Here is a 27,998-nt window from a genome sequence, read left to right as displayed (position 1 = left end):
TATGCACAATTCCACAGAGGTTGGTAGTTTGTTATGTAAACCTGACCGGTGCCACTGGTTACAGTTAGAAATAACAAAGACAAATGTTTGTGTGAAGTGTCTCAGTGTGTGAAGTGTCTTAAGTGTATAAAGTATCTAGAAAAATAAAAATAAAGAAAGAAAATAAAACAACACAAGTACAAAATGTAAACTCTATACTAATAACAAGAAACAGATTAACAGAAAATGAATTGAAAGTAAGAGTAAACACATGTATTGCACCGATGTGCACTAGAAATATTGCAATTGGACAATGATAATACAGATTATGAGACGGTGATAATGCACATGGAAAAGTTCGTTTAATTTTGTATCCCTTCCGTACAGATTTCATTCTGAATTGTAGAACAAAACAAATAAAATGAAGCTCAAAGCACACAGGGGGTGTTTGGTGGTTTTAAAGAGGTGCGTGTAACCTCTTGACGCAGATACGCATTACAATATTTTCTAAAATGTGCAACTTATTTATTACGGCCCATTAACAGACCTAGCCCTTGTTACCACGGCGACCGGGATGCGTCCACATTTACGAACCGATGGGAACAACAGCGAGAGATATCTGTTCCGGAGCAACGCCAAAATAGTGAAGACTTGACTACAGCTCTCTTTGTCTTTCGGCTTCTTTTATAGAAATGCGCAGTGTTGTCTAAATATCCAACGAATCCGAATTTTATATGACTCAAACATTTTACTTTCTAGCAGCGGATCCGATTAGCTTGCACCGCACGGAACTAGTAAGTTGCAGACGGAAGCAAAATCTGTCAACAAACGCTTCTCTTGTTTGAAACAGTATGTGCGAAACAAAGACGTACTAAGCTCAAATATGTTTAAAAACACATTCCAAAGCGGATTTTTGTCCATTTTATACAGTATCGGCAGCAAACCGCTTCAAATATGGGACAAAAAGGTAAGCAGCGATTTAGAATGAATGCTACGAACCTAATTTGTGTTAGCTTCCGTGGCTAGTCGTGCTAATGCTCGCTAGCGTCGTGTGTTATATTCCTAAGACTGCCACCTCTTCTTTAAACACATTTCGGATATGATGTTCAGACAGCCGCGTTTGTGTTAGTTATTTATGACTTTTGAAACCATGATGGAATCGGTGAATAATACACAATATGCTCCCCAGTGGGGGAAAAAACTTCCCGATTTTGTTATTAATTATACAAGCTCTCTGTTAAGCTTCAAGACCTATTTTCAGTTGATGTTTTCAGTTGTTTTCCCCTCGTTGATATTGTTAAAACTGAACATAGTGTTCCAGTAACGACCTGGGTGGGATTTCGGGGACTTGTTGCGCTAATAAAATATGGAAATTTGTTTTACTTTAATGTTGATATGTTCATTTAAAGTTAAGCTTTTGTTTTATTGGCAACACGACGCTGTTCCTAAGCAACGCCTGAGCAGAAGTAGAAAGTATTAGAATAGAATGGAATAGAATGGAATAGAATAGAATAGAATAATACTTTATTGATCCTTTACAGGAAAAGGATACTTGGTTCCAGCAGCATGTTAACACGCAGACAACCCACAAATCCGAAGAGAACACCAACACTAATAGTCATCAGTATGACCATATGCATAGTGTGTGAAAAATATAAAAGTTAAAATATATGCACAGCATATAAATCAGCAGTTAAAATATTAATGTGAATTGAAAAGCCTGATTGCAGCTGGTAGGAACGACTTTCTGCTGCGCTCAGGCTTGCACTGACGGGATGAGTCTGTGACTGAAGGTGCTCTGCTTAACCCTTTGATGCACAGCATGGGTCACAAGTGACCCATATTCAATGGAAAATGGGTATGTCTTGACCCATGTTCTGCATCAAAGGCTTAAATACCTCCAGATTGTGTCGTCAGTGAGAAGCATCGCTGAGTTCAGTTTCCTGAGCATTCTCACCCCAGCCACCTGTTGTGCTGATTCTAGCTCAGCATCAGTTGTGGAGCGCACCTTCTTGATCAGCTTATTCAGCTGCTTTCTGTCCCTGGAGCAGTATCATTAGACCGTGTAAGAAACAGCTCGATTTCTCAGTGTAAAACAACACATTTCAATGTGTTCGCAGGTGAGGAACGGTCACATCAAGAGAGTCCCGGACAATGACATACACTCAAATGTGTTGGAGGTTGAGGGAGCCAATGTCAGGTGAGTTTCTGTGTTCACTCATTCATCAGCTCAGGTTCATTCATTCAAATTATAGTCTGGGGTATGACATATTTTGATACAGTCCCTTGTGGAATTGTGATGAAAAATGTGAAATCAATACAGTCTCATAAAAAACTTAAGATCTATTAAGTCAAAAGGCTGCTTAGAAATAAAAGTTCTTGTTTGATACATAAGCATGATCTGTACACATAAGAAATATCATGTTGTGGTAAAACGTCATGACAGTATCCAAGTGTGACACTGTATGAATGTCAGTGTGTGTCTATGGATATGCATACTACTGTATTTGTTTAGTTATTGTCTGGACTGTGTAGCATGTACACATTCAAATACGGGAATACAGGACAAAGTTTTAAAAAAGGCTTTGGCTTCAGCCTACACCTTTTCAGTCAATATCATATTCTGTTTATTTTAAACCCTGGCTTTCATTATATACTTTCAGACTTATATTATGTGTCAGTATATCTTATGTTTGAGTATGTATACATCAATATATGCTACGCATTTATGTGCACTGTGTATAAATTTTTATTCTTATTTAGCTTTTACATTGTCTTTTTAACTTAAGGACTGAAATATATCAATGAATTAAAGTCTCACCCACCCCTCCCCATCTCTCTCCTCCCTACAGCACCACCTATATTACATGTCCTGCAGACCCCAAGAAGACACTGGGCATCAAACTTCCTTTTTTGGTGATGATAATTAAAAACCTCAAGAAATACTTCACATTTGAAGTTCAGGTATGGAGTACAGACACCGTCCATATGTTGCTGAAATTAGATAGATAGATAGATAGATAGATAGATAGATAGATAGATAGATAGATAGATAGATAGATAGATAGATAGATAGATAGATAGATAGATAGATAGTGACAGAAATTCTCAGACACAAGCTCACAAAGTACAGACGTCTAAAAGAAATGTTAAAAAGAAACAGCAGCTGATAAAAAAAAATATATATATATATATATATATATATATATATATATATATATATATATATATATGTAGTGTTCAGTGTCTTATTTCCTTTAGTTCAGAGTGGTTATTGCAGTGGGAATACTGGGAGTCATGGTCACCCATATTTAACTTTTCACAACTCTCAGGTGTTGGATGACAAAAACGTTCGGCGGCGATTTCGGGCGAGTAACTATCAGAGCACGACCAGAGTGAAGCCGTTTATCTGCACCATGCCCATGAGGCTGGATGACGGCTGGAACCAGATTCAGTTCAACCTGTCAGACTTCACCAGGAGGGCCTATGGAACCAATTACACGGAGACGCTGCGTGTACAGGTTCGTGCACCGAGACAGATGAGGGTCCAGCTGTCTCCAGAGGCTACTTGCCTTGGTGTGACTACAAGATCTCTGCAGTAAATGTTCAATGCTATATTCGTTTTCTGTTTCCCCTCAGATTCATGCTAACTGTCGTATAAGGAGGGTGTATTTCTCAGATAGACTGTACGCTGAGGATGAGCTCCCAGCAGAGTTTAAGCTCTACCTGCCTGTCCAGAACCAGAAGGCCAAGGTGAGTTCACACCTTCATATGCTTAATCTTGTTCATACAGAATGTGTAATCACATAATTATTCCTATAGTTGTTAATACAGTGGTATCCATCCATCCATCCATTATCTATACACCGCTTAATCCTCACTAGGGTCGCGGGGGGTGCTGGAGCCTATCCCAGCTTACTCGGGCGAAGGCAGGGGACACCCTAGACAGGTCGCCAGTCTGTCGCAGGGCTACATATATAGACAAACAATCACTCTCATATTCACACCTACGGGCAATTTAGAGTAATCAATTAACCTCAGCATATTTTTGGACTGTGGGAGGAAGCCGGAGTACCCGGAGAAAACCCACGCATGCACAGGGAGAACATGCAAACTCCATGCAGAAAGATCCCGGGAAAGCCGGGACGCGAACCAGGGACCTTCTCGCTGCAAGGCGAAAGTGCTAACCACTACGCCACTGTGCAGCCCTAATACAGTGGTAGATATAGAAATATTGCTCTTTATTATAGTAGCTGTCAGTCATGAAAAATGTCATTTAAAAGTTTCTTCTAACACTTTTCTGTTTGTTTCTTGCAGCAGTAGAGTCTGTCAACCCACACTGTTCCCCCCGATGTGATGTGGAATTCAGGTGTTAGACTTTTTCTGTGTAGATGTGTATGATGATCTTTAGAACACTGTGATGCTGTTATTTTGGAGGTATGAGTTTAAAGTACCCTCTTGTGTTGCTTTCGGCACAATAAAGCCTTTTTTAATGGACTGATTTGTCCTTGCAGTTTTCAATGGATAGCATTGTTGTTGAAAGATTGTTGGTACAAGTTGATATAAGGGTCCACATTGATCAATACGTCTGCTGTAGACACAGTGGTTTGTGTCAACGAAGATAGCTACTGCAGCCTTTGAAAGAAATAATATTTGAATTTCCCTCGGGATTAATAAAGTATCTATCTATCTGTCTGTCTGTCTGTCTGTCTGTCTGTCTGTCTGTCTGTCTGTCTGTCTGTCTGTCTGTCTGTCTGTCTGTCTGTCTGTCTGTCTGTCTGTCTGTCTGTCTGTCTGTCTGTCTGTCTGTCTGTCTGTCTGTCTGTCTGTCTGTCCTTTGGACAAGAATTTATTTTTCTCAACAAACCATATATTTAATTGTTATTTAGACTTCTTGATAGACATCTCAGTTTTATTTTTTAAAAAATTTGCATCTTGTTCGTTTCCAGCCATGATTAGAAACCGCTAAAGCTTCTTGTAACCATGGCGACAGAGATGCGTCAACATTTAAGAACCGGTGTGAACAACAGCTAGAGATTTCCGTTCCCCAGCAACGCAAAAATAACGAAAACGTCCGTTGAAAAGACGAGTTGGGGATATATCAATACACACATACTCAGAAATGTTTTAAAACGCGTGAAATCTCTTATTTTCTGTCAGCGGAACGGGTTAATTTGTATCACACGAAAAACCAGCAGTGTTGGATACGGAAGTAAACAAACGTATCTGCTGTTAGCAACCAGCATAGCAACGGTTGTAGCGGACTCAAACTCATGTGCACAGCAGCTGTGTGCTAAGTTCAAATAAGATGTTTAAAAACACATTTCAGAGCGGGTTTTTGTCCATCTTATACAGCATCGGCAGCAAGCCGCTTCAAATATGGGACAAAAAGGTAAGCAGCGATTCACAACGAATGTTACACACCTGGTCCTAATTAGCCGTCTTGGCTAGTCGCGCTAAAGCTAGAGGATGTCATGTGTTATGTTCTTTATTCTGTCACTTCTGCTGAAATGCATCTCGGATGTGGTGTTCAGACAGCTGACGAAGTTTGTCTTAGTTAACTCATAATGTTTGAAAATGCCATTCTATTGGTATGCAGGGGTTAATGTGCTCTAGCAACAAGTCAAATCCTTAACTTTGTCATTAACTACGTCAGCTCTCGGTACCACATCTCTAGTCAGTTGATATTTCCAATTATTTTCCATTTGTTGATGTGTTGAAATTAAACCCACTATGTATGAGTGATTCAGAGAACCACTATTGATCTGGGTGGAATTTCTGACAACACTGAATTTTAGTTAAGGGAAATGTTAAGGGCCACTTAACTTATAGCTAAGATTTTTCCACATTTTAAATACGTAGGATCGAGTTAGATATTTTAAGTACACCCTTCATACTGTCCAAAACATACTTTAATTATCTGGAAAATCTCTATATCATTTGTGAAAATGCAACAAATAGAGATATCTGTGTCCCTTTCAACTGTGTGTAGTAGACAGTAGACAAAGTCCAGCTTTAAAAAACCCCTACAATCTAGACTAGATTGGCCCTGAGAGGCTAAACTCTTAAACACACACTATCTGATTTGTGAAATATTTATCCTATGCGGGGAACTGTAAATGGACCGCTTTTATCACATTAGGACTGCATTAGACCAAGTCTAGATCTGAATCTACTACATGAGTTAAATCAGAACTAGATTATAATGAGTGACTGGAGATCCATTAAACCAGTTTCTGATTTGTGAAATCTTAATTCTGTGTATGATCATGTAAAACCACACATTTCATTACTTAGAGAAGTCAAATCTGAACTAGATTGTCAGAGAGAGGCTCAATATTATTCAAGGCACAGTTTAAAAAAAAAAAAAAAGTTTCTCAACTTTATTGTTTGTCCCTTGAAGAGCGATTTGTTTTGCAGTAGTTTACAGAAGCATTCCAAAGCATTCCAGTAAGCAAACAATAAAAACAAATTAAAGTAAAAACCACATAAAACTGTAAAAATGTGATTTAAAGAACTCAATAAAAACCATAAAATAATAAAATAAATGAAGACAATAAATATCACACGAAACATAAGGTTGACATGGACACTAGCAACAATCTCAGTGATTTATGTAGTCAAGTATAATTCAGTGCCAACAGTCAGCAGCAGCAAGACAGAATAAAGTCAATGGTGATGTAAAGCCAATTTTGATAACAAAAAGCCCCTGTTTCTCACTGATTGCAGCAGGATACCAGGCAGGTGAGACGGCAGTGTTGCTAAACAACCGGTAAACATAGTAAGAGTCGACAACATTAGCATCTGAATTATAGCCAGACTGACATTGGCATTTGGCGGATTAAAAAAAATATGATTTCTCCATTCCATTAACATATAAACATAAACAATAGTCTTTTAAAGAATATCTTTCATTTGGTTTTAGAGATGAGTATTTGTGCTGAGCATGACTTGTGAACTAGTCCGTCCTCTCTGGTCAGCCGGCGCTGTAACGGTGACACTGTTTCTAGCTGACCTCAAACATGTTTTGTCATTTCTACACTGCAAATCTGTTTTCAGTATCACAAATCACACATTTGCCTCCAGCTTTAGAACTTGTGTAGAATATCACACCATCTATCCTTAAATATCTGATGTCTGCAGTGTTGAACGATCTCCTTTTTCAGAATCAATCAGCTTTAATGGCCAAGTACATGCACAACATACAAGGCATTTGGTTTTGGCTGTTGGTGTCACGCTAGGAACATGGAAAGAGAATAATAATAGAAAGAAACTAGGAAGAAGAACAGGGGGAAAAAGTAATAATAAAAAATAATTAGAACACAATATATACAGATATTTACAAGCTAGAAGGGAATATGTAAACAAAGTAGTGCAAAATGATAATTGCTACATGATGATACAGTGCAAAAAGCAGAGAATGCCGTTCTTAGTACAAAAAGTAATTTACATATCCACTGGTATATTGTACAGGTATTGTATTAGAGAGATGGCAGTGGGGGAAAAAGCTGTTCTAGCTGTTCTTTTTCTGGAAGAATCAGCTTATTTGATTCCTATGAAACCACAAAAAATCTATTTCTGTTTTCACAGGTGAGGAATGGTCACATCAATAAAGTTGCAGACAATGACATACACTCAAATGTGTTGGAGATCGAGGGAGCCAATGTCAGGTGTGTTTGTGTTCACTCTGGTTCATTCATTCATGCACTAGTCTCACCCATCCTCTCCCCTTTTATCACCTCTCTCCTCCCTACAGCACCACCTATATTACATGTCCTGCAGACCCCAAGAAGACACTGGGCATCAAACTTCCATTTCTGATCATGATCATTAAAAACCTCAAGAAATACTTCACATTCGAAGTTCAGGTACAGATACAGACACTGTATGTTGTTGACTTAAATACAATCACCTAGAATCCTCTCTCTGCAACTCTCAGGTGTTGGATGACAAAAACGTTCGACGGCGATTTCGGGCGAGTAACTATCAGAGTATGACTCGAGTGAAGCCGTTTATCTGCACCATGCCCATGAGGCTGGATGACGGCTGGAACCAGATTCAGTTCAACCTGTCAGACTTCACCAGGAGGGCCTATGGAACCAATTACACGGAGACGCTGCGTGTACAGGTTCGTGCACCGAGACAGATGAGGGTCCAGCTGTCTCCAGAGGCTACTTGCCTTGGTGTGACTACAAGATCTCTGCAGTAAATGTTCAATGCTATATTCTTTTTCTGTTTCCCCTCAGATTCATGCTAACTGTCGTATAAGGAGGGTGTATTTCTCAGATAGACTGTACGCTGAGGATGAGCTCCCAGCAGAGTTTAAGCTCTACCTGCCTGTCCAGAACCAGAAGACCAAGGTGAGTTCACACCTTCATAAACTACTCCTGTAACAGTTAGCAGTAGAAGTTATAAGAATGCTCTGCTTTATTATGGCAGCTCCCACTTACAGACAGTGCTGTTTATCAGTCTAATGCTCATCTGTTTGTTTCTTGCAGCAGTAGAGCCTCTCAGCCTGCACTGTTCCTTCAGATGTGATGTAGATTTTCTGAAAAGGTTTTACTTCTGTGTAGATAAATGATGAACTTGAAAACATTGTTATATTGTAAATTTTGAGATGAGTTTTCAGTAACATCTTGTGCGACTCTTTGCACAATAAATCTTTTTTTATGGACTGATGTATCCTCATTAATTACTGGTTCTTACTTGCAGTAGTTAGAAAGATGGCAGCCATATTGTATGTGCTGACAATCAGGGAATTCATTACTCCCATTACAAGCTAATAACCTGGTAATTAGAAACACTGCCAGTTTGTAAAAAAAAAAAAAAAAAAAAAGGAATGAGTCCACTCTACAGATATAAACCATCTTTATCAAACAGCACAAACATTTTCTTGTGAAACGTTATGAAAATTATTTGCATTCCCAAAACATCTTTTTTTCCACTTTGGATTTCTTTACACAGTATGAGCAAAACTAGCAATACATTCATTTTAAATGCTGCTTTACATCACATAATGGCAAAATTAACTCTTTTAAAAAAAAGAAAAGCTCACCTTAAAGCTGTGTTTTCAACTCAAGTGAAAGAACAGACTCCAGCCTCCTAAAAAAAAGCTGTGCTGATGACACCTTTTCTGTTACATTACCTCAGTTGTCGGTGTTTTCATCGTGTCATGCAGTGCTCTGAACTATGCATTTTGTAATTCTTGAAAAAGCTGCACTGACAACAGCTCTTGGTATTTAGATGGACTAATTAAGATGTGCTACCTCAAGAATACTCCGATGTTCACTCTGTGGCATCCGTGACAATAAAGACTGAACAAACGCAACACTGCATATAAACTTCACAGCTGTGACTCACAACTGGGTCACATTCATTGATAAAAGTGGGTCAGATTAATAGACAGCAAAGGTGCATATTGCGCACAGAAATAACAATTTATGCATGACTCAAATAAAAGTCCTTCAAAATAGTATTTTGTTTTTAGGAAACAAGAAATTACTGCTATAAAAAACATTTGGACGACTAACTTCAGTTGGTAAGTCTGAGATTCCCAAATAAATCAACACACTGTGTAAGAAGGAGTCCACTTGCTACATAGAATAAAGTTAAGGTAAAACTACTTTTATTTCTCTTTATATTTACCCTTAAGTATTTGGCTTCAAATATATATTAGCATTTGTTTAAACTGAAGCACATTTTTACAGTAGGCACTTGTTATTTTCAATAAGGAATGCCAGAACGCAGTCTTTCTGTTAACTGGTGTTACAGTTTGACAACAGTGTTTTTCCCTGAAATGTGATCAATAAGGGAAGAGTGAAAGATGACTTTTAAAAATGAGACGCTCCGTTTGTCATGTTCAGTCCACCTTCACTGCATATTTGGAAAACAAGTTAAAACATACGAGAAAAGTAACACTGTCCTCTGTTAACTTCAATGGCAATACTGATACAACAGGCTCTGATGACATTTAGATTAAACCGTAGACGTAGAGTTTTTAGAATACAAACACTGTAAAACTTCTAACGGGCTGTTTGAATCACCTATTTTCACTACTGCAGCTTATGTTTTGCTTTTAAACAAACTTAAACCAACCACATAAAACAAAATGTCAAGAAACGAATTACAGAACATACAAATTATTCCAGCAAAGTCTGTGTGTTCCTTACATGATTGATATAACTTAAAGAATACATTCATAGAAATCTATTGCTTTAGTCAACAGCATGCATGTCTTTAAAGTGCAAAAAAACATTCATTGGTTCAAATTGGCAAATCAGATACAACATTAAATCATCGACTCGACACTAATAGAGCAAAATAGTAATTTCAATATGGCAAAATTTAGCTGCATACAGACGTACTATCAAATAAAATGATACAAAATATAAAATAAATCTGATAATTCAAATGCAACGTAGACAGAAGACAAAGCCGATAACAGCAGATAACACCTGTAGCATGAACTAGTGCACTAAAAGCTTGCATTGATTTTGTTTGTAGTTGAGAAACAGGAGAGGGGAAGCAGGGTCCATGACTATACAAATAAAGTCACAACACTGTCATTTCACTCTTTTTAGGGACTGATCCTTACTTCTGATAGTTTCCTTTAGACATTTAAGACTCTTATTATGTCTATAATACTTGAAAATATATTACATTAAAGAGAGAGAGGGATTTAGGATATGTGTGTCACTGTGGTCAATTAGAAGACCTGGAGACATCGTAAATGGACAACTGGAATTTGTAAGCCTCAGCTTGTAGAAGAAAAGGGACTTTAAAAGACTGTGCTGCCTTTGAATAGACGAAGAGCGACTTCACAGCCACTGATGAAGAAAGATTTTCATATTGGCTCTACTGAGGCAGGGTCCTGTTCTAGCTTGTGCTCACTTGGCAGTGATTCATATTGGTTGCACTTGGTGGTGTGTGTGTGTTTCTAAACATCCGAAACTCAGGAGGAGTATTTGGCTGCAAGCGTGCTGCCACCTTTGAATACGTTGAAGTACTTTTAAAGTTCAAGAAACTGTTGCTAAAGCTGAAGCAGAAGAGGTTCATTCGATGCGGCCAAGCTTTGTTTGAGCTCTGGAGAACTAAATCAAACTTCAGCACCACATGTTTGTTTTTGTTTATCAAATCTGCTTCAGATAAAAGCATACTTCTAACACATCTAAGAGTGGGGGATCAATGGTAATAATCTAATAAATAGGAAAAGATCCAGCGCTGTATACAGATGGTGAAGGTGGATCCCCAGGTGTACAAAGGTAGAACATGTTTAGCCTATCAAAGTGGACTCCAGCTTCACATCGAGGACCTCTCATACCGTTTAAATATCCAAAGGTAATTTCCTGACATATTGTGGTCCAGTTCTTTGAAGTGCAAAAGTACATAACATCACTATCAATTTTCCTGCTATTGCTGTGACTGCGACCTTAACTTGCTCCACATTCTCTCATCGTTTCGTCTTACAGGCTGGTGTGCAGGAGAACGTGTTTGTCCAGTACTATGTATTGCTGCCATAATGAATGACGTAGTAGTCATGGACATACATCAACACGGCGACAGGCTGTCCAATGATGAGAGACATCCACACGGCTGCGTTGCCATAGTTTCCATTCAGGAAGCGACCCACAAACCAAGCCAGAGGAACCTGAAGGGGTTAAGAGGTCACAGGTCACGTGTAAAAGTTTGGAGAGAGCAGAGACGAGAGAGAATGGAAGAAATGAATGATTCAGTGTGTCATACCTGAGCCATCATTCCCATAAAAGCCCACAGTCTGAACATCTTCAGAGGAACACTAACAAGGTACTGCAGAAAGAAAAGACAACACAATCAGACTGACAGTGACAGATGTGCATTTTCGTCCATAGTGAAACATAGTCAAGCATTTTTCTGAAGGAGTCTGACATACAGAAATAAAAACAACAATCAAAGCTGTTCAATTATAAGATATGTTGAAATTAAGATAGAAGTCTGTTAGTTTACCTCATGGAAGAAAGCAGAAACCAAAAAGACAGCAGTTTGAGCCAGAAACTTGTTGATCCCAGTCCTCAACATTGGCTTATAAAAGTGTCTGTAAAACATAAAGATAGACAGAAAAAATTACTAGTAGACTCAAATCTGACAACAAGTGTCAGTCAGCACCTGTATTACTTCACTGTTGTTTTTATTTAATCACACCTCAATCAGAAGGTGAAGCCAAAACATCAAATACAGTTGAAAATGCTTAACGAACTCATTACAGAAAGTCTGGTACAAACCTCAGGCACCACTTGTGCACTGGGATATTCCAGTTGGCCCAGAAATAGGTGACAGTCTCAGAGTTCCTGAAAAGAGCACAAATGGAACAGTTTGAGAACTGACTATTGGGTGTTCTGAAGGAATTTATACACATTTGAAATGAAGGTTTTATTTTGATCAGTGTTTGAGCGTCTTCAAATGCAGAAAACATGGAACTGTGTGTCAAGTAACACTGTATAATCTCTACTCACCACCAGTCCCTGTAAAACTCCCTGTCTCCAAACTGCATCAGCTCTGCCACAAAGTTCATAGAGGAGTGGAAAAACCAGTAGAAGAAGAATAACCATATCAGATGGTTAGGAACCTAGGAAGGGAAGGGAGGGGAAAGGAAAGGAAAGGAAAGGAAAGGAGTCTGGGTTGGTAAAGTTACAGTATGGTTGCCGCTCATGGAATAAAATTTCTTTGGGATAAAACCTTAATACACAGGTGAGACAACAATCACAGTTAAGGTCAACACCAGGGTAAGGGGATCAGGCCATATGTGGGTTAAAGGTTTACACTCTATGAAGTTCTAAAAAGTCTCTGATGAGCATCCAGTGTAGCTTTGATATGACACTCACAGCTAGTTTCAGCAGGCGTTCCACCATCCTGCCAAAGTCCATTTCCTTTGAGACAGAAGGAAAAAACTCAATTAAGTTCTTGTAATAAGACCTCACCAATTACATACAGTTTACAATTCCTTCTCGGCTTTGCTTTTTCTGTTTATTTACTGCGAATACTGAGACACTGCTGGCTTAAGTTTATATGAATTCAAATTAGGGTAGAAGTTCTTGGTGTGGCTGTAAAAGAAAAAGTGGCCAAATTAGAATGATAGCATAGTTAAAACTCTTATTTTGTTTAGTGTGCAATGTGCATAAATACAGTATACCCACCTGGAATGGTTTCATTGAGTTCTGGATAGTGGGAACCATCCACTGAAAGACACACACTTGAGTTACAGTTTTTGTGTAACACAGATGACAACAAATAACTCTCTGTAGAATATCTTGCTGTAGTGTGTGAATCTAATCATGTAAATCTTGAACATACCTGCTGTATTAATCCCACCAACAACTGCGTGAAAAAAAGCTGCAACAAAGAGCAAATTATGATTGAAACTAAATATTCATGCATGTCTCATCTTGCCTGTGTTTGTTACTCATTTCCTACCATCTTAATTAGGTAATTGACTGAGGTGTCGAGACGGTATTTGTTTGTACTTGTTCTCACCATCTCAAAAAGTCTTCTCATCAGGAACCTTTTGCGTATTCGAGGAGACCGTGGGAAGTTGAGCTGGTAGCAGAGAGTTGGTGCAAAGACGAAGTAGTACATGTCTGCAAACAGATGTTTAAAAAGTCAAATCAGGCTGTTATTCAGATGTAAGTCCATATACTAGTGCAAGTATGTCTGATTTGGAAAGTTTAATAACCAGCTTCAACTTCATTTTAAATCAAAAACTAGACGAAACTTCTTCAGAATATGCTATTTTACCCTTGAGATAGTTGGCATTTACAGGACTACTAAGCTACTGTGCTGGTCCAAGTAAATTATTCTCACATAATAATAATAATAATAATAATAATAATAATAATAATAATAATAATAATAATAATAATAATAATAATAATAATAATAATAATAATAATAATAATAATAACAACAACTTAATTTATATAGCACCCTTAAGGACAGCGTTCACAAAGTGCTTTGACAGTTATTACATGCAAACACAGAGAATCAAACAAGCTATAGGAGACAAGTCAGAGCAGTCAATTAAAAATGAATAGTAAAAATGACTATAAATGACAATAAATTAAATGATGAATTTGCTAGATTAGCATACAACTCAAACAGGGGAACTAGGCAGTTTGAAAATTAAAGAACAAGATTGAGGGTTAAAATTAAAAGACAAAAAAATAGACAATTAAAGAATTAAAGAGACAACATCACACCATAGAACCAGGCAGCTAAAAGTAAAATAAAACGAGAGAACATCTAAAATAAACAGGACATAATATAGAATAAAACACAAACTAATTAAAGTTAAAAGCAACCCTCAAATAAAGGCAAGTGTATAAAAGTGGGTTTTAAGAAGTGATTTAAAAGAAGTTAATGACATTAAGGTGAGGTTTATAATATTGTGACTGTGGAGCAATCAGTTTGTTTCAGTAAGTATCTCCCTCCTGGCTGATGGGAGTGCTGTGCTGTTTGGCTTGATGTGTCTGCATGGTTACCTCTGTGTGTGAGGTTTCCTGGGTAGGAGACGTGAGTCTGAACTGTTGACCCATTGGACTGTGCCACAGAGGGACCTGAAAAAGACAAGCATAGAGATGTCTGACTTTTTTAAATTTCAAGCATTGTGCAGTGGTCATCATGTTGCATAACATTCTCTCTCTTAAAATAGTTCCGAACCACACACTGCGGTACAGCTGCTAACTGTTAACTTTGATCCAAATTCCTCTGGGTGCCAGAAACTACAGTTTACTATGCCACCACTTGATGGTAGTAGCAGCACAGTGATAAAATAAGATTAAATCCTATTGAATGTGTGTGTGAATCATTCTTTAATTTATTCACTGAAGTATGAGCTGTTTCTTGACCTTAGTTGAGATGATTTAACAGCCCCTGAGTGCATGTTCATACACTTACATGAATATGATCGTGACAGTCTTTTGGCTTTCGCTTGTCTGATTTCTCTGCACCACCTGTTGGCGTCTTTGTAAGAGTACAGCTTGAGAAACAGCACCGAGTAGACCCCTAGGGAGAGCACACCACCCACTGACACACACACAGACAGCCAAGACATTAGCTAAGTGCATTAAATGATGTAACAGATGAAAGGGGCATGGTTGTGCGTGTGTGTACCAATGGAAATTAAACTCCTGGCTCAGTCAATCATATTCTAAGTCATATCCTTGGCCTCAGTTATCATTATATTACAACTTCTGAAGTAGCACACTCATAGTGTTTGTGTCAGCATCTTCATACACACATGCAGTGGCTCTAATCCAAGATACTATATGCGACATACGCTGTGTATAAAATGTACAATCATGTATTTATACAGTATGTACCTGGGGTCATGGATGTCATAACAAGTATTGTGGCTGCAGGAATGACCAACAAGCATGTCAGGTTAAAAATGTGAAAAATCAGTCCTGTAGTTTCAGAGATGGTGCCCTAGAAAGGACAAAAGAAAAACAGAAAAGTGAACTGTTACAGTTTTATTTGCAATTAAAAATGAATAGTAAAAATGACTATAAATGACAATAAATTAAATGATGAATTTGCTAGATTAGCATACAACTCAAACAGGGGAACTAGGCAGTTTGAAAATTAAAGAACAAGATTGAGGGTTAAAATTAAAAGACAAAAAAATAGACAATTAAAGAATTAAAGAGACAACATCACACCATAGAACCAGGCAGCTAAAAGTAAAATAAAACGAGAGAACATCTAAAATAAACAGGACATAATATAGAATAAAACACAAACTAATTAAAGTTAAAAGCAACCCTCAAATAAAGGCAAGTATATAAAAGTGGGTTTTAAGAAGTGATTTAAAAGAAGTTAATGACATTAAGGTGAGGTTTATAATATTGTGACTGTGGAGCAATCAGTTTGTTTCAGTAAGTATCTCCCTCCCGGCTGATGGGAGTGCTGTGCTGTTTGGCTTGATGTGTCTGCATGGTTACCTCTGTGTGTGAGGTTTCCTGGGTAGGAGACGTGAGTCTGAACTGTTGACCCATTGGACTGTGCCACAGAGGGACCTGAAAAAGACAAGCATAGAGATGTCTGACTTTTTTAAATTTCAAGCATTGTGCAGTGGTCATCATGTTGCATAACATTCTCTCTCTTAAAATAGTTCCGAACCACACACTGCGGTACAGCTGCTAACTGTTAACTTTGATCCAAATTCCTCTGGGTGCCAGAAACTACAGTTTACTATGCCACCACTTGATGGTAGTAGCAGCACAGTGATAAAATAAGATTAAATCCTATTGAATGTGTGTGTGAATCATTCTTTAATTTATTCACTGAAGTATGAGCTGTTTCTTGACCTTAGTTGAGATGATTTAACAGCCCCTGAGTGCGTGTTCATACACTTACATGAATATGATCGTGACAGTCTTTTGGCTTTCGCTTGTCTGATTTCTCTGCACCACCTGTTGGCGTCTTTGTAAGAGTACAGCTTGAGAAACAGCACCGAGTAGACCCCTAGGGAGAGCACACCACCCACTGACACACACACAGACAGCCAAGACATTAGCTAAGTGCATTAAATGATGTAACAGATGAAAGGGGCATGGTTGTGCGTGTGTGTACCAATGGAAATTAAACTCCTGGCTCAGTCAATCATATTCTAAGTCATATCCTTGGCCTCAGTTATCATTATATTACAACTTCTGAAGTAGCACACTCATAGTGTTTGTGTCAGCATCTTCATACACACATGCAGTGGCTCTAATCCAAGATACTATATGCGACATACGCTGTGTATAAAATGTACAATCATGTATTTATACAGTATGTACCTGGGGTCATGGATGTCATAACAAGTATTGTGGCTGCAGGAATGACCAACAAGCATGTCAGGTTAAAAATGTGAAAAATCAGTCCTGTAGTTTCAGAGATGGTGCCCTAGAAAGGACAAAAGAAAAACAGAAAAGTGAACTGTTACAGTTTTATTTGTTGATATGCCGCCACTGTTTTACCTTTAAAGGAAACTGTGCAACATCGTGCTGCACATGGTGATTAGAATTACAATATTGCATTTATCAGAAATGTTTTGGATTATATATAATCTAATCTTGATCAGCAGCGGTGTTTTTATCAAAGTTAGCAGAGCAGGTATAAAAAGGTGTGCTGCTGTGATGTTCAGTGTACTTTATAGACTCCACCAAGTGTAAAGTACATATTTCAACCAAGCATGAGAGATCCCCAAACGATTACCTTATATTCAAACTCACTCTCTTTACAGTGGCAAAAAAATAAGTGATTCCAAATCAACATATCAGCAAACCAAGGTTCAAAAGTCCATCAGTTATTTTAGGTCACAGTCTAAACAAAAAATTATGTCACTTTGTAAAACCGAAGCACATTATTGTAAGGACTTACCACAGCAAGACGCCTCTCAGCGTACAAGGCTGCTAGGATGAAGACATTGGACACTGAAACACAGAACAGAGAAGCAGATTCATGAACTACAGAAGCACAAAGATGTTTAGTACATTGCGAAGTATTTTCTGTGAGCTATCTTTGAGCATCTGGCCCATTAATAAATTACATCATACTGAATCAGATCAGCCTTTTGTGGGATGGAGAAGCTGTGAAACATTGTTTATTACTGTCAAACAATAACTAAATAATCAAATTTGGAAAATACAGTTACAACACTAGTTTGTTCAGTTCATGTTAGGGTTATATAATAAGAAATGGGTGTTTAGATCTGTTTCAGTGACAGGAAAGCAAAATGAAAAGTAAAATGAAAGCCCCATACCAATGATTAGGCAAGCTGCTGGCCAGCTATACGGGTCCTTTAAGAAGAGAGACACTACTTGGATAGGGTCTACCAAGATGCCATACCTGGAGAAGGAGAAGTGGAATTAGTACTACTGATCTCTTTAGGCATAAAGCTAGATTAATGGTTATAGTGTGGTTAGGTGAAGGTTAGAGGTTGGTGTAGTAAGATAAAGGTTTGGTGTGATATTATATCCAGGGTCGTTCAGCGAGGAAACAAACTGTATGTCAAACTCCCCTATCTAGGCCTACACCTATCTCATGTCTAAAAAGAACATCTGCACCGCAACAATGAATTTACTGTCAGTTGTTTGAAAGGTATGCATTTTCTTTTCTTGATGACATGTTGCTCTTGTTGATAAAATTAATCCAATGTAATAAAATATAAATAAGCTGTTAATTTAAGGTGTCTATTATAAAATGTAATAGTGGTGTCAGGTGAAAATGAGGGGTGGATTGTAAAAGCAGCTGCCTGTGTATATACTGAAAATTACATAAATGTAGGTTTGTGTGTGTAGGTGGACACTTACTTTATAATGTTCTCCAAGAAGAGGCGTGCATTACTCAGCACCTGAGACAGAACACAAAACATCCAAGATGAGCTAATGAGTGCACAGTTGATGCTGTTAAACATAAGTCACGCAAAAGAAATATTTAAAAACATTCTAGACTTTAAGGGTTGTTTTGTATCTGACTATTCACTGAATCTGGCCTTTGTTTGGACACTAAAAATGCTTAGCCATAAATCTGGCTTATCACTTCTGCTTGTGATTAACCAGCAGGTTTAACTGTGTTTGTTTGTGCCGAGTCACTTATTATTCAAAACAAGAACGCGAAACCAGATTTGGCTTTACAAGGACACTAAGTTGCTGCCAACAGACACACAGGTAAACACAGCCACTCTCATGCAGAGGAACTATCAAAGACAATTATATTAGCAATATAAAAGTTGCATGCTGAATCACATCTGTTTGCAGAATTAGCAGCATGTTCCTGCTGCCATCACACCTTGGCCACAATCACACTTTGTTGCTGCTTACTCTGATGAAAAAAAGTGTCAAGTAAAATAACCTGATGATTATATTGTGTATTTCAGTTCAAAGTCTGAGTCCAGCCTGATCTCCGTCACCAGATATCTGATCTTCTGTGAGGTAAAACTAAAGACACACTGAACTCAGTTTCGAAACAGTATTTATAGTGTACATACATTTTAAGATAAGTTTTATGGCAGTCATGCTCAGTATACAAGTCACAAACACAGCTCAGATAAGCAGAACCGTTAGGATATGACATATGATTAGGTTATGTATTACAGTGATAATGCCCATTGGTCTGCCAAGACCCTGCAGCAATGTGGTTGTGATTCAACTATGTCTGTTCTCCAAACCGGTAACCTTTGTCTCAGTAACCTTCAGCGTGAACAAGAGACGACCATCATTTACAACACAGCAAACAGGACAGTGGTCTCTACGGACCAGTTATGCACAGATAGCATTGCGTTATCTGATTCTGCCATATTTCAACAGTACAAATGCCTGTTTTCTAACATCCCTGTCCACTGAAAGGTCACTGTCTAATGTTAGATATGGAAAACACCCCGGGAGGTTGGAGGACCAAAGACACTTCAACTGGGGGTATAATAACTGAACCCAGGCTGCTGGATCAAAGAGCCGTTTGTTCCTGATGGTACACTATTACATTTAAGATTTAAGAAAGACAATACTAGGACCTTTGGCAGTAACTGTTCCTAGATTTTGGGTCAATTGTCAACATCACAATTTCTTATCTAATCATGTACAATTTCCTAAGCTGTAAAACACTGATAATAAGACTTTAAATCAGAATTTTTCTTTATTTTAAACAACTTTATAATGGAGTAATATTCCAGTAATAAAATATTATAATCTCATCTTTACTATTTATATTTCCTTGAATCATCTATAATGTGTTTTTAAACAACAAAGCTAAGATGATTCAGAGGAACTCTTTTCTGATAATACCTCAGTTTTTTTCTGCCTGGTTCCAGTTTTAACAATGGTGTAAATAATGTCTAATTAAACTGTATGCCAGTGTCCTGAGGAGAAGCCACTGGAGTTGGCTGAATCTTAGGACCCTGACACATACAGATGACTGGAGAAAACTGGTGTCAACAAATGCTGAATGACCAAACATCTTGGGTCTGACTAAAAAATTGCAGCTGGAGGTGTAAAGATTTGCTTTGCTTTGCACTGACCTTGTCAGCCTGTGGTCATTTTAGCTCTTCACGTGGTTTGCTTGGCTGCACATCAGAGGGAACAATGACATGAACTGGCTGAGGTCTCAGTTACTCTGACCACCTCTCTGACCAAGGAAGAATTTCACTAGACATGGATCCACACTGTGTTTTATACATCTTGCATCTTTTTATCAACCAGGCCAAGTGACAAAAGCACAGTGTTTTGAGGCACTAACATTTCTGTTGGCTCACGTATCTAGTAGAATCTGTCTTAGTTTGTTTATCATTGTCTGTGTGGCTTGTTAGTAACAGATTTAGATCTACAGTGTAAAATGAACAGGTTTGAGCCCTGAGACGAAGGACAACTTAAAACAAAGTGTTGTTGGCCGCTTGCCAAGCTGATAGATCTGCAGCAAAATGGGTATCCATCTCTGGGGAGTCCTTATGCAAGATATTAATTTATCATAAAACAGCCAGAAAGCATGAGGCTGAAGTGTTTCATGAACTTTAAAATTAGTTTTCATGAAATTCTGGCAACAAATAGAAATATAGCAGTAATACAAAGCAGGATTTTCTGTAATTTTGTCCAATATCTACACTGTAAGGTTGTGAATCCACCACTGTGCAGAAGGTAAAAGGAAGAATAACAGCACATCTAATTTCTCATCTGTAGCGGCATACATTCCTGCAGCTGATGACCCTGGTTATCAAGAACAAGTTACACAAGTAAGGCTCTAAATTTACACACAGACACATAAACACACACATATTCAAGGCTCTGTGGTTCCACTTCACACTCTTACAGCCTAATCCCAAAGGCTTCCTCTAAAGAAGTCTGAAGTGAGCAGTGTCAACTGTCCCTGGTGACCACAGAGTGGAGGACATGGTCGTCACAGCGATATAAACTTCTAAAGATGGGATTAATCCTGTTACAGAACTGCAAAATTAGGTTTGATTTGAGGAAAAAACAGAACGCACACACACATACAGAAAACTACATAGACACTCACATGTACTAATGCACAGACACTTAATAATCTCCATGCATGCAACCATGCAAGTACCTATACACACAGATATGTAAAGCATGCCTCTGTATGCACATAGAAATATTCATACTTGCACATGCATAATGCCCTATTTACATTTTGGGTCCATTTCAATTTCATTTGGATTACAGCTAAGTGGATATTTGTATCCTCCACGCCTATCAAAATACTATTAGTGCTTGGATGTTCTGGGTCACTGTAAGTCCCACTGGAGAGGCAAAAACACACTTGCAGTCACCCATTGGAACAAGGCAGTAGTTCTTCTTTGCAAAACGAGGTCCTGAAGTGACCTCAGTGCATGCGGACAAAATGAACTGTAACACATCTGTGATCAGTATTGCAGCTTTGGTAGAATATGTGCAATTCTGAATTAATTGCAACTTGAATTATTCACTAAAAACATGGAAGCCACAATACATACTTACACGTACCTGTTGTCATTGTATCTGTACCATTATTTAGCACAACAGAAGCATATGTGTACATGAGTAGCATATAATGTAACAGAGCCTTCTAGCGTTTTTACAAGAAGCTCCTATGAATTTATTTTCTTGCCACTGGGAGTACGTTTGCAAGCAGCCTGTGATGGTGCTCTCATGTGATCCTTGTAAGCTCATACCAGCAAGCTTAAAATTTATGAGCATGAACTGTCATGCATAGAGGAAGCTTTTTTCTGAGCTATTAATAAAAATGTCTCTGCTAGAGAGTTAATCATTAGCATTCAAATCAGTCAAAAATTACTTTATTGGTCAAGCATGTTGTCTTCACTTTGAGCAGAACATATAAAAAATGCAGCGGGTATGTCTGTGATGTTATAATATAGATGCGACAATTAGTATGGTACCTAACAATGTAATGGTAATGGATAAGACACATTCAAATGCAACATTTCTTGTTTGTTGGGGTTCAGAGTTGCTTCATGCTCTCCCTGTAATCATTTCATCCCTACAAACTGGGACAGAACATTTCTCCACTACAGAAGTATTCATCATTATGCCGTGATATGCGCTCAATATATGTGCTATGATTATATATTACAGTCTGTGTCAATACAGACATACAGAAAAAAATGTCCCTTTCTGATGTGAGTAGAAGTTTAACTTATAAAACAAAGTCTCTGATCCTAAACTATAATTGCTCAACTCAGCTTCATCAAAACAGTAGAAATGAGAACACACAGGAAATGTCAAACAGGGACAGAGCAAGACTGATAAAGTAGTGTGTCTATATGCAGTTATTCTGCTTGTGTTCAGAAAGACAACATAAAAAAACTTATCAGACTTCTCACAGACAACACAACATGTTAATGTGTCACAGAGTGTTAATGCATCAGGTCTACCACTAGATCCCATGAGGATGTGGACTGTACAAGCTGGCACTTCTGCTTTTCTTGTGAGAGCAACTGTCAAAACCACTGGTGCAAGTCGATATGTGCTATAGCAGGTAGCAGTTTTATATACTGTAAGTGTGGGAGGGAAGAAGAGTTAGAGACAAAGGGGGAGAGTAATGTGGTTAAGAATATTGAGTCCAACGGTCATTAGAGTGATGCATGCGCTGATGTGCACAAGGCCAAAGATGATCAAATGAGGTCATTTCAGGATTTTAAAGCAAAATAGTCGATTAGGTTTGTTCTTGCTAACATCAAATGTCACAAGGGATACGATTCAGCTATGTTAGGATCTAGTTTTGACAGTCACAGAGCAGTATATTTACAGTTCTGACTCCATACGTAGTTTTACTTACCAGCATGACAACACACCAGTTGAGGATTCCTCTGTAGTTGCTGTAGCCACTAGCTGAGCTCAAAAGGGACTCCTGTAGAACGTGACAGCTGCAGGGAAACACAGTCAAGAGATGTACTGTTTATTTTTTGTAGAATCAGTAAAGCCCTTCACATCCTCTAGACAGTGAATAGTGTGTTAAATCAAACATGACCTATTAAATGTCATCATGAAGAGACCAGAACTGATTTTATCTTTCAGTGACGGTGTGCTTTTTTGTTTGGTTTGACAGTTGCTGCATGACTCAGTTCTTACAAAACACTGGCAAATCATGGTGAGTCAACTCATGGTTAATACAGAAAAGACAGAGTTTGGGTTTACTGAGCAGCATGGTAAAATGTATTTTTTTCAATTTGATTTTCACAAATCACATATTTTACACATGCAACATTGCAGTGTCAAGGACCCACTAAGCTGCACATATTCATTCAGATATTCTAGCATTGCCACTATAACTTAAAATTGATGAATTGATTTATTACAGGGTTGCACAGTGGGTTGGTGGTTAGCACTTTCGCCTCGCAGTGAGAAGATCCCTGGTTCGCGTCCTGGCTTTCCCGAGATCTTTCTGCATGGGGTTTACATGTTCTGCCTGTGCATGTGTGGGTTTTGTCTGGGTTCTCCGGCTTCCTCCCACAGTTCAAAAACATGCTCTGGTTGATTGGTAACTCTAACCTGTCCTTAGGTGTGAATGTGAGTGTGCTTGTTTGTCCCTATATGTAGCCCTGTGATAGACTGGTGACCTGTCCAGGTGTCTCCTGTCTGGGATAGACTCCAGCCATCCTGTGACCCTAATGAGGATTAAGTTGTGTATAGGTAATGGATGGATGATTTATTACACCTATTCTAGCTGTTAAACACTTACTAACTCTGCAGCATTTCCAAAAACATACATAGCTCACGGCCGAGCATTTTAGTACTTTTTAGTCGTGTCATACTTGTGTTTGTTTGTACTGAATAGACAAGCATGTAGTGTTATTCAGTAGTGTGGTAGTACAGTGTGTATTCTGACATTAAAGAAAATTTGCAGTCCGAGTTGGGGACTGGGATATAGGGGAAATTATTTTGCAGTAGCTTTGAAATGAATTGTTCCTGCAATTGCATTAAGCTAGGAAAGGGTTGCGAAAATGTAGTTTAAAGGTACAGACCCCAAAGAGTGTTGTGAAAACTGATAGTGTGACAGAGACAATAAAAGAGATGAAAAAGTGGTGAGGGGAGGACAAGGAGGCGGTAGAAGGAGGGGCAAATAGAAAAGGGGTAAGAGGTGACGAGAAGAAGAAACAGTAATGATGAAGGGAGAAAAATGGACGAGCTATTCGAGTAAAATGAAGTAAAAGAACAGAGGTAACTTGAGTGTAGTAAGGAAGGCAAAGAGAAATTAAATATAATATAAAGTATAGAGGTTCCTGACTGAGTGGCAGGACACACATGGCCAGCAGAAGAACGTGCAGACAGAGACGTAGTCTGCGAGCACAGTATTGCAAAAGCACATGCTTCCGAAAAACACTCACACAAATAACGTCATCTAGCTGGCATGGGTTCAATAAAGGCAATACAGTCACTGGGTTTCATCACTTCACAGCCCAAAAGATGTGGAAATTCATGTGGCAACTTAAAGAAATGCATGTAATGTCTACTCATTTATTATGCTGTCAAATGTATGTTCCTGTCACTGGGAGTACTTTGGCAAACAGCGCATGGTGAAGACGGATCTGAGGTGTGGGTGTGGCGCAATAAAATGAATGGTGACATTTAGGGCAAGAGTCAGGTCATTGTTTGCACTCTTAGCATGTCATTTCTTACTTGTATGTGACCTGTTTTCCTAATGTGCTCTGTATAAAAACTTAGAGCTAATTCCAACTCTCTTTGATAAAGGAGTGAGTGAAAATAAAGACAAAAAAGATTACATTACACGTTCCCTATAATGAATTTAAAGCTGCGTGCCTCTAATTATGCATTTTTGTTACTGCAACTAAATTAACGCTGTAAAACCCACTGTTGCAGAAATGCATCAGTTTTATTTTTAAAAAATATATATATTTAATTTTTGCTCATGTATTCTAGATTTGTTATATATATATATACATAGTTTGTTTTGTTGCATTTTTTTTCTATATTTGGATTTGTATATTATTGTTTTTATTATTATGTATATTTTTTGCTATTTTTTTCTTTATTTTCTTTTGCAGATTTTTTTCTATATTTTGGTTTTATTTATGCATACATTTTTTTGTTATTTTACTTATTTTTTTGCTAATTTTTTTCTGTATTTGGGTCTTACAGGGTTAAGTAATGCTGCAACAAATGATTCTTATTATACATTATTCTAGTGAATATTTTTGTGATTAACTGATTGACTATTTGTTTCAAGCAATGTTCCAAAACCAATTATATTCAATTAACATCAGTGTAACACTGAGAAAAGATGGTGTTCTTTAAGTAAAATATAAAGGATATAAAGATTAATGTGTAGTTGATCACCCAGCTGTTTAATCTCTGATCTTAAGCACAAAAACATTTTAGTGTATTCTTACTACTTATAAGTCCAACAGTTGCATACCAAAGAAGCAAAAAGGGTTTTTGCACCATCAAGGAACAAGGACATCACAGTGTCTCTACCAAATGTAAGCAGTAATAAGTGTGTCAGTTTGTTTTTGAACTTGGACCAGATTTCTATGCCACATCATTTCAGATATGATGTGCAAATGTGCAACCAGAGCTGTGGCACTGAGCTACTATTAAGGGTGGCAGAGAACAGGAGCTTGGGTTTTAGTTTACTGTATCCTAAATTAAAGAGGTGAACTGCTATATTTCAGTGCAGAATTATACCCCATAGAAGTAAACAATGACTGATGACAGCATCTTGGTTGAATCTTGGAGTATGTTGGCCCTATTTAATGTGAAGACAGCTTTAGCAAATGCTAACCTCAGGTGAAAATGGAAATAGCTGAAGAAAACACCAAAGGGCAATATTAAATTTAAAGATTAACCTCTATATACAACGTATTATCAAAAATACAACCTAAAATTCTTTAAAAAAAAAAAAAAAACAACCTAAAGTGTTGTTTCTGACGTGTTCTTTACCGTTTATTTACATACGTGTCGCGGGACCGTTAACGTGTTTTCGAACCAACGGCTACCTGAGTCTGTCGCTGATGTCCTCCACCGCACTCCGCTGCTTCTTCGGGCTGTTCCTGAGCTGCTGCTGCTGCCCTGACACCCCCACCTCTCGGTCCACCTCCCCGTTCTTACTCTCATGCTCGGACGCCTCGTCTCCTGTTTTGGTTTTAGCCGGACCCTGTGGAGAATTGTGCCACTTGCTCCCGTTGGCTTGCTTCACCCCGGCCGACCCACCGCCCCCTCCGGAGATGGTCGTCCTCCTCCGCCGGGTTACGGGCCCTCTCATCTCGGCTCTGTCGCTCATCTCAGCGGCTTCGGTCACGTCGTTTTCTACCTGAAAGACATCGCTGGTGAAGCCGCTGTGACTGGGTCCTCCGCTGTTGTTTTAAAACCAGAGCTAAACACACAGAGGCGGGACACCTTCCTCCGTGTCGTGTCAGGGCTACTAATGAACGACGCGTTACAGCTCAAGGTGCATTTGGCAGGCGGGTTGCCAGGTCTGTTTTTAGCTGATATCCCCCTATCGAGCCCAAGTCCCTATCAGCTTCCAGATTAGCTGCTGTGACACAAACACTGAAACTTCATTCTGGGGGTTCTTGTCAGCTTTCTGAGTGGCATTAGAGATAGGAAATCTCGTTACAACAAGTGTATAAAGGCTATTATTTCATTAATGGTAAACCTCTACAAAATTTTGAAAGGTTATAGTAGGGAAAATATAACTAAACAATTTTATGTGTACACTGTAAAAAAAAGCAAACTGTAAAAAACGGTAATATTCCTGCAATTGAGGTGTTAAAAATACAGTACTAATACTAATACTAGTAGTAATACTATTAGTAGTAATACTGGAAACTAAATAATAATAATCACATAAAAATACTGGAATATTCCATAATTAAAATATCTTTTTCAGCCTTATGTTACTTTGTGTCTAATTTTTCAAATATATTTAGTATTAAACTTGAAATTATTCATATCATGTATTTTTAAAAAAGGAAATATATATTATGCAAATGCATTTCACTCGTATTTTTACATTAACAAATAAAAAAATTCTTTAGAAATTTATATTTTCTGGTATGGTTATTTAGAGATACACTTTTTTTTAACAGAATTTTACTTGAGACATGTCTAATTTTCTAATTTTATTTGTGCTGTTGTTTTTTTTTTAAAAAAATACAGAACAAAATAAAATAAAATGCAAAAAATCTTTAAAATTACATTTTTTACAGTGTACGTATTATGTTATTGGCAATATTTTTTATTATCCATTTATTCATTCATTCATTAATCAAACAAATGCTTTAAACACGTGTACATCGTATTAAAAGTAGATTTACTGGAGTCTGTATTATGATAAATTTGCCCTGAAATTCCCACCACCAGTCGATCAAAAGCATCTGATTATGTTGATGCCAACATTTACTCCTGTACACTTTTGAGAAATACTTTTGCTCTGTATTTCTCCAAAAGATCATATCCAAAGCCTAGGTTCCATTGTAGATGGATGAAAAATATAGCTAATTACCATCTGAGATCTGTTGGTTTGGGGTGAGAATAATAGCTGGGGATTGCTTTTGCGTAAATAAAATTTACAATTGCCCATACTTCAACATGTATTTGGTTTACTTTGCAAGAGTTTGATATCATTATTATTATTTTTTGTTATTCTTGTGATCATAGACTTTATATAAAGATCACTTTTTATGTATTGCTTATTATCTTTATATATACTGTCTCGGGGAAGACCACAGGCACAGCTGTCTATTTCTTAAAATTCTAATTGTCATCTACAGTGATGCTGCACTTTTCTGTGCTTTTGGAACACATGTGAAAACCTTTTACGATGAGTTCTTGTGTCATTTTCAACATTTCAGCGGAGCGAGTCCACTTTAAGTCCAAATTACACAGAACATAGCCACAGTCGCTGAAATATCAGGACTACAAATCTACAATCAAGTTCGCTTGCGTTGCTCGTAAGAGGAAAGCCAATGACGTACGTGCACTGGGTCACATGTTATTTCTAGCCAATCAGAGCTTAGCTCCTCGGGTGTTAGA

General features: G+C 37.9%; 3 protein-coding genes across 4 annotated transcripts; 2 read left to right on the top strand and 1 right to left on the bottom strand.

The window, feature by feature from the left end:
- Positions 1-595: 595 nt before the first annotated feature.
- LOC111567386 (cilia- and flagella-associated protein 20) lies at positions 596-4,476 on the top strand. Of its 2 annotated transcripts, none has more exons than XM_023268472.3 (6): positions 596-946; positions 2,100-2,179; positions 2,832-2,943; positions 3,312-3,500; positions 3,619-3,732; positions 4,300-4,476. In XM_023268472.3, exons 1-6 carry the CDS (start codon positions 863-865, stop codon positions 4,300-4,302), a joined length of 582 nt encoding a protein of 193 aa, XP_023124240.1. In that variant the 5' UTR covers positions 596-862; the 3' UTR covers positions 4,303-4,476. The 2 variants fall into 2 exon arrangements, with proteins under 2 accessions (XP_023124240.1, XP_023124239.1); XM_023268471.3 differs by having other exon boundaries at positions 598-946; positions 4,297-4,476.
- Positions 4,477-4,623: 147 nt separating this feature from the next.
- LOC111567387 (cilia- and flagella-associated protein 20-like) lies at positions 4,624-8,653 on the top strand. The gene is made up of 6 exons (XM_023268474.3): positions 4,624-5,371; positions 7,570-7,649; positions 7,736-7,847; positions 7,919-8,107; positions 8,226-8,339; positions 8,478-8,653. The coding sequence occupies exons 1-6, from the start codon at positions 5,288-5,290 to the stop codon at positions 8,481-8,483; spliced, it is 585 nt and encodes a 194-aa protein (XP_023124242.2). The 5' UTR covers positions 4,624-5,287; the 3' UTR covers positions 8,484-8,653.
- Positions 8,654-8,830: 177 nt separating this feature from the next.
- Positions 8,831-26,407, bottom strand: dgat1a (diacylglycerol O-acyltransferase 1a). Its single transcript, XM_023268494.3, has 17 exons — positions 25,961-26,407; positions 22,783-22,870; positions 18,306-18,346; positions 17,756-17,841; positions 17,374-17,426; positions 16,791-16,896; positions 16,366-16,494; positions 15,951-16,025; positions 13,486-13,589; positions 13,306-13,344; positions 13,149-13,190; positions 12,837-12,881; positions 12,468-12,580; positions 12,237-12,302; positions 11,962-12,049; positions 11,722-11,784; positions 8,831-11,626 (listed from the first exon to the last, which is right to left on the bottom strand). Exons 1-17 carry the CDS (start codon positions 26,242-26,244, stop codon positions 11,480-11,482), a joined length of 1,569 nt encoding a protein of 522 aa, XP_023124262.2. The 5' UTR covers positions 26,245-26,407; the 3' UTR covers positions 8,831-11,479.
- Between the last annotated feature and the right edge of the window lie 1,591 nt (positions 26,408-27,998).

Source organism: Amphiprion ocellaris, chromosome 15 (genome assembly GCF_022539595.1).
Source record: "Amphiprion ocellaris isolate individual 3 ecotype Okinawa chromosome 15, ASM2253959v1, whole genome shotgun sequence".
Lineage (NCBI taxonomy): Eukaryota > Metazoa > Chordata > Actinopteri > Pomacentridae > Amphiprion > Amphiprion ocellaris.
This window is presented reverse-complemented; position numbering and strand designations above follow the sequence as displayed.

What these genes read in the sequence shown, in the direction of transcription:
- LOC111567386 (XM_023268471.3), top strand. Translation starts at nt 863, where the DNA reads ATGTTTAAAAACACATTCCAAAGCGGATTTTTGTCCATTTTATACAGT. An exon ending in ACTTCACATTTGAAGTTCAG is followed by an intron (nt 2,944 to 3,311) that starts GTATGGAGTACA and finishes CACAACTCTCAG; the next exon opens with GTGTTGGATGACAAAAACGT. An exon ending in CGGAGACGCTGCGTGTACAG is followed by an intron (nt 3,501 to 3,618) that starts GTTCGTGCACCG and finishes GTTTCCCCTCAG; the next exon opens with ATTCATGCTAACTGTCGTAT.
- LOC111567387 (XM_023268474.3), top strand. Translation starts at nt 5,288, where the DNA reads ATGTTTAAAAACACATTTCAGAGCGGGTTTTTGTCCATCTTATACAGC. An exon ending in ATCGAGGGAGCCAATGTCAG is followed by an intron (nt 7,650 to 7,735) that starts GTGTGTTTGTGT and finishes TCCTCCCTACAG; the next exon opens with CACCACCTATATTACATGTC. An exon ending in CGGAGACGCTGCGTGTACAG is followed by an intron (nt 8,108 to 8,225) that starts GTTCGTGCACCG and finishes GTTTCCCCTCAG; the next exon opens with ATTCATGCTAACTGTCGTAT.
- dgat1a (XM_023268494.3), bottom strand. Translation starts at nt 26,244, where the DNA reads ATGAGCGACAGAGCCGAGATGAGAGGGCCCGTAACCCGGCGGAGGAGG. An exon ending in AGGAAACCTCACACACAGAG is followed by an intron (nt 13,590 to 15,950) that starts GTAACCATGCAG and finishes ATCTGTTTGCAG; the next exon opens with ACATGTACTACTTCGTCTTT. An exon ending in ACTCAATGAAACCATTCCAG is followed by an intron (nt 12,882 to 13,148) that starts GTGGGTATACTG and finishes TCTGTCTCAAAG; the next exon opens with GAAATGGACTTTGGCAGGAT.